This window comes from Rhinolophus hipposideros (genome assembly GCF_964194185.1).
Source record: "Rhinolophus hipposideros genome assembly, chromosome: 6".
Taxonomy (NCBI): Eukaryota; Metazoa; Chordata; class Mammalia; order Chiroptera; family Rhinolophidae; genus Rhinolophus; species Rhinolophus hipposideros.
In genome coordinates, this window is record NC_138052.1 from 14,814,110 (window position 1) to 14,820,225 (window position 6,116).

At 45.4% G+C, this 6,116-nt stretch overlaps 1 protein-coding gene across 1 annotated transcript in view; it reads right to left on the bottom strand.

Moving 5' to 3' along the window:
• Positions 1-5,764, bottom strand: part of ACTR3 (actin related protein 3) — a 54,730-nt gene extending 48,966 nt beyond the window's left edge. Inside the window, exon 1 of the mRNA XM_081050881.1 lies at positions 5,329-5,764. Within this exon, the coding sequence (XP_080907007.1) occupies positions 5,329-5,372 (44 nt within the window). The 5' untranslated portion in view covers positions 5,373-5,764. The remainder of the gene's footprint in view (positions 1-5,328) is intronic.
• Between the last annotated feature and the right edge of the window lie 352 nt (positions 5,765-6,116).

Genomic DNA, 6,116 nt, shown 5'->3' on the forward strand with positions numbered 1-6,116 from the left:
ACTATGACTTCAAAGCCTTTGCTAACCATTAATACACAATACAAAACAATACAACTGCCAGAAGGTACAAACAAAACCAACCTTTCCCAAATTTCTCTTTTGCTCCAGAAGCTGATGCTGAGATGGCTGCTTAAAAATCATCTAGGAAGCTCATTTAAATAAATATGCCTAGTCTCCATCCTTGAGATCCTGAGTCACTGCGTACAGGTGTGTCTGATGCAATTTTTTTAAACCATACCCCTAATTCTTGTTAATTCATTCATTTTCATTCGTTCATTCATTCAACAAAGATCTGAGTTCCTACTCTGAGCTAAGTCCCATAACAACATCCCACATACCTCTTTTATACCTCCTTTATACCTCTTTTACATCTCATCCCACTGCATTCCACCTTGCAAATATTCTAAAAGACCTATTTTCAACATTCCACTCCTCTACTAGATTTTTATTCTCTATCAAGTAAAATTATTTTGAATCAAAGTTTTGCTGACACATAATGAAAACCAGATACACAGTAAGTGCTCAATAAATGTTAGTATCTTTTCACATTACTTAATCTAGTCTGCATTGTTATTACGTACTCCTCAACTCATAAGGTAGGGGAGTGGTACAACATATGCTAAGAGATCTAAAGACAAGCAGCAGCTACTCTCCCCTTTCTGCTACACGTATATGTTTTTCCTTCCCCTGCATCCTTCCAAATCCTTAAAAAGAGAGCGCATACCCTACCTCCACTAAATCTTCCTTGACCATTCATGACCACAATAACAATAATCACTTTCTTTCCTTACAACCTATAGAATAGCTATTACTATTGGAAAAGTACTTACCTTAACATTTGATTAATGCAGTCTTCCACCATCTGATTTTTTAAGATGATTTTCAGCTCTTATCTTAAGATTCTTGACAGCAGATTGTATAATACATTTTCATTATAATTCCAAGAATGCCTGGTCTGCTGCTAAGTATATAGTAAGCTTTAATTTGACAATAGCCTTTTTTCCACCTGTGCAAATACTCCTTAAATTACTAATTTCTGCCTTTATAACATCCTATATGAATTCTCTCAAGAATACCTAAGTGATTCAAAATTGTCAAAGGCTCATCCTCTATGTAAAGAGACTGTTAGTGTGGTGACTCTATCACACTTATTTGCTACAATACCTCAGCAGAGTAGTTTAACTTCTCTAAACCTAAATTTTCCTGTCTATAAAATGGAGTAATACTTCTCAGGTTGACGTGAAAAGTAAATGGGATGAGATAAAGCATTTAGCACAGAGCCTGACACATAATTCTTGACAAATGTTAGTTGTTAGTATTTCCTGATAAAAACCTTTTTATCTATTTTTCTCTCTGGTTTTTATGAGTCTAGGAATTCACACACCCAGAAAAAAATCTAAGTCGGAAAGAGCAGCACAGAAAGGTTCCTCTAATTAATTAAATCAAATGCATAAGGCTGAGATTTTTCAACAAGGTTATTTTAAACAAGAATAGTTAACATTACTAATTAAAATAAAGTGTTTAGTTCTGAAAAGGGGCTCAGGAGTCCCCATGGTGTAACAGAAAAAACACAGGGCTTAAATAGAGAAAAACTGAAGTCCAAATAGCAACTCTCACTAACGGCTAACTATATGACATTTAAAAAGTAACTTACATTCACTAATCCTGTCTCCTCACTTGTAAATTGAGGTAAAAATAGCTGTCAAAAGATTAAGGTAAATAAAAAGCCTGGCCAGCAGGTCCTCCACTGGATCTTTCCCTTTTATGCTTAAAAAGCAGGTGGATCTCTCCCTCTTATGCTTAAAAATAAAAATTTTTAACTGTGTTTTACAATAAGGCTGGGAAGTTCACTACATACAACATACATGCAATTCAAAAATCAATGTTTCAACACAAAATTGTCAGACAGGAAAGGAAAAGAGAAAGACATAGGAAAGTCTAAGCCAAATTAACTTTTCAACAGGATCATGTCTGTTACACTTACTTTCAACAGCACACAAAACATGATCCGTGAAGGAATGACAATTTTAATGCTTTTTTTGTTGTTGTTTTTTGTAACAAGATATTGAGAATGTTTCTAGCCTTGGAGATGGCTGGAGGAATAGCACTATTAAATACATGTACAAAACATAAATTTTCCCCCCATGCACTCAGCCCTTCCTCCTCTGCGCTCTCAAACAAGATCAGCTTATCTATACTTATTGCTAGAATGTGGCCACAGGATAAAATAAGCTCCTCATCCACTACTCAACAAAATATTTATGCTTACATTTTAATTTTAAGATTGCTAAGAAGTTTAAGTTCATTAGGGAAATTCCTTAATCCATTCTAGATCTGAATATATCCAATATAGCCTACAATAAGGCTATATTAACCTCTGCTATCATAATCAATGAAAAGAATTTACCAATGCAGTATTTATCAGGAAAAAAAGAAAACCATAAAGGGGAAAAGGAATTTTGCAATGCAAAGTTCTGTAACCAAGCTACACTATAAAAAGTACTTGTAAGGAATTCTTTTATTTGGCTTGAATGTTTAAAAAATTTGAGTGAAAACACGCAAAAAATAACAAGATAATCTTAACTTTGCAAGTGTTATAATGTGTTTATAAATGCTTTTTTAAACAATGTTTTCCTCTCACCACTAGTAGCAAGTTGAGTTCTGTAATTTAGTTCTTAAGCAACCAACTCTATCAATGAGAATCACTGTGGCAAAATTGTATTCTACAGTACTATTTTAATACAGACAAAAAAGCATGTAGATAGGGTATCATATGAAAGAACTGTTTCTTTCTAAATTCTTTTCAAAAGGAGCTATTTTATGATCTTGGCTTAGGTGATTCTTCATCTTATATTGAGATAAAGGATTTTGCTGAGGGATCTTTAAGTCCTGGGATTAAGCTTCAAGTTTCCTAACTCTTACAGCTTTTCTTACCTAAGACCACCAAATTCCATAAATGGCCACTTTTTTTGTCACCTTTGCCTAACTTATATAATGAAATGGAATGAGCAACCTGATTAAGGTTATAATTTTTCACAGACATTAAGTGGGAAACTGCAATTAGAGACTTAAGACATGCATGAATGCATTCTCTAAAGCACAAAGGAACACACAAATTATAGGTGCACGATTTGCATCTGGGGACCACAGTCTTCTAGAACATAAAACTCCCTATTAAGGCCTTACTTAGAGATGCTTACCCCAGAGCCAATCTCAACGAGCTATCCTCTATGTGCTTTAATAAAACTAAAGGAGTAACATTCCAAGAAATGCAACAGAAAGACCAAAAAGCCTTGCAGACCAAAATAAATGGATCTCTTAGAATTTTAGATTGTGACAGACGGTAAAAGAAAGTGATAGGAAATGGGGAATCCTAGTTAGTTCCATTCAAATCATGAGTGTCCTCCTTTTAAGATAAAACTAATACAATAATGTAAAATGTATTAACGTAGTAGTAACTGAAATATTAAACCAAAAATATCCTAAGTATTGAACCCCTCTCCCTTCACCTACACCGGCAAGGTGTTTTAAATTCAAGGTTGTCCTATCAGGAGGTCAATTAAGGACATTTAACGTCAATGAAATACCTAGTATACTAATTCAAAAATAACCAAAACTGTATTTCCAAACGGGGGAAAATGAAGAAAAAGTGAAAAAGTAACATCCTACTTAAGATATTACCATGCTATTAGGGTGATAATTATCTACACTAGTTTTATTGACAATCCAGTCACTTCTAAAGCATAAATGTTAATTATGTAGCAGTATTTTTCACTTTAACAAACTACACTTGAAAATTCTTCCTCAGTCAGGCCAAATCTAATTTTATAAGTGAACCTAAACATAAAACTATTCAGCAATTAAAATAAAAAAGAGAAAAAAGAAAATACTGGTTTAGGGAAGTGAGACTGGATTAAGAAAAAAAAATAAGCCGTCCATCAAAAAAATACATAGACGTTCCCGAGGCTAAACTAGGCTAATGTTTCCCAAGGGAAAATATTAATAAATAGGTTATTTCCCTGTGCATGGTTGGGATTTTAGAAACTGCCACAGGAGCATGAAATTTTACAGGGAGCAAAGAGGAGGAGGAGGAGCACAGCACCCTTAGGGAGGAGCAGCTTGCTGAATAGTCAATGGGGAGCGGGAGGAGGCTGGCAATCGGCCTCCCACAGCCCCCCCCCAAATTGGAGTACTTGGGGGATTAGGAGATGTAATACTAAATCAACACAGCACACACGCACGAACAGAAAGCATTTCCAACACTGTAAAGGAAAGCAGTCATTCTAGAAAACGGACAGTAGTTCCTAGGTGATTACAAAGCACAGTGTAACGCTGCACGACGCCCGTGGGCACAGAGGGAACGGCCACGCTCACGCCGCGCGCGTCTCGCAAAGCCCACAGCGCAGCGCTGGGACAACTGTGTGACGGGCCAGCACGACCCCCGGCAGCGCCCCCCCGGCTCCGCGGGACCCGCCGCAGGACGGCCTTCTCTTCCCCGGAGCTTCCCCCCTCCCTCCCGCCGGACACAAACGCACGTTTCGGGTTCTCATAAAATGGATACGTAGCACCAGGAACTGCGTCTGTTTAAAATCGGTTTAATGTTCACCGTGCTGGGGAGAGGTGTTCAGGTTGGAAGCGAAAAACTACCTTATAAGGGTATAGACGGCCGAGAGCAGGAAGCGGCTGGGACAAAACTGAGGAAGTGGCAGCGCGCCTGCTCGCGGGGGGACCGCTCCCGAGCCCGACCGGCACCGCTTCGCCTCTCTCTCTCTCAAATTAAACCGTGACTCGGCCACCGGCTAAACTGCCGCGGGGGGCGGCCGGGGCCGGGCGTGGCGGAGGACGAGGACGAGCAGGGCGGTCGGGCGGAAGCCCCGCCGCGGCGCCCACTCCCCTCCCACGCCCGGGCAGCGCCGTCACAGCGGTGCTGCAAACCCCCCAGGGCGCTCCTCTCCCCGCCGCCCCGCCGGCCAGGTCCCCGCGCCCGGGGCGCACGCCCGCGGCAGGACGGGCGCGGAAGGCAGGAGGGCCGGGCCCGCCCCGCGCCCCCGGCCCCGCGCCCCCGGCCCCGCGCCCCCGGCCCCGCGTCTCCGCGCCGGGGGCAGGGCCGGAGGGGCGGCGCGGAGCGACCCGCGCCCGGGTCCCCGACGTGCCACCGGGGACGAGGAGGCCCTGCCTCTCCGGGCCCCACCCCTCGCCCCTCCGCGGGGCCGGCCGACACGACCCGCGGCGGCCCCGGCCGCACCTTTCACCCCCGATCGCCTCCCTGCCCCGCCATTCTCCGCCCTCAGCCTCAGTTTCCCCAGCCCCGCCCGTCCGTCCCCTTACCCGGTGCCACAGTCCACCACACAGGCCGGCAGCCGTCCCGCCATCTTCCTCCTCTCCTGCTGCTGCCGCCGCCGCCGTCTGCTCCGTACCGGTTGTGGCCAGGGATTGGCGGCAGGAGACAGGAGCTATCTCACCATCCACGGCCGGGCCGCTCTCTCCGTCCGGGGGGGAGCCGGGAAGCCGAAGCAGCAGCGAGAAAGCAGCAGGCTCGGTCAGCCGCTACCACTTCCGCAACCCAGGCGGGCAGGCAGTCCCCGCCCTGCCCCGCCGCGGCCTCCTCCCCCTCTGCTCCCCTCCTCCTCACTCCGGCCCCCACCGTACAACTTCGGCCCCCTCGCGCCGCCTTTCCCCGGGAAGTCAAGATGGCCGCCGGCGCCGACGCCCAGGCCGGCCCCGGCCCCGGCTGCGAGCGCTCCCGCTTCCGGCTCCGAGCGGGAGGGGTGAGGGCGCGTGCGCACTGAGGCGCGGTCGCTGGCGGCGGCTCCCATCCCCACGTTAACGAAATCCACTTCGGGTTTTCCGGGAGTGTAGGGGCGGAGACGTCAGCCCCAGTCTCCGATTCCTCGGCCGCTGAAAGGGGCTTTGAGTTTCAATCACTTCTCTGCTAGGTTGAGGGAGGACGGAGCCGCATCCCTAAGCCACGAATCTCTTCCGTGCTCCGGGCAAAACGGCCTAAGTGAAAACGTTGTCAGCAGCACACAGCCATTCTTGCAACTTGAGTGGCTGCTTTTCTGGGTGGAAAAGAGCCGTATCAGACCGATGGTGAGCAGTCGGGGGACGGATGAACA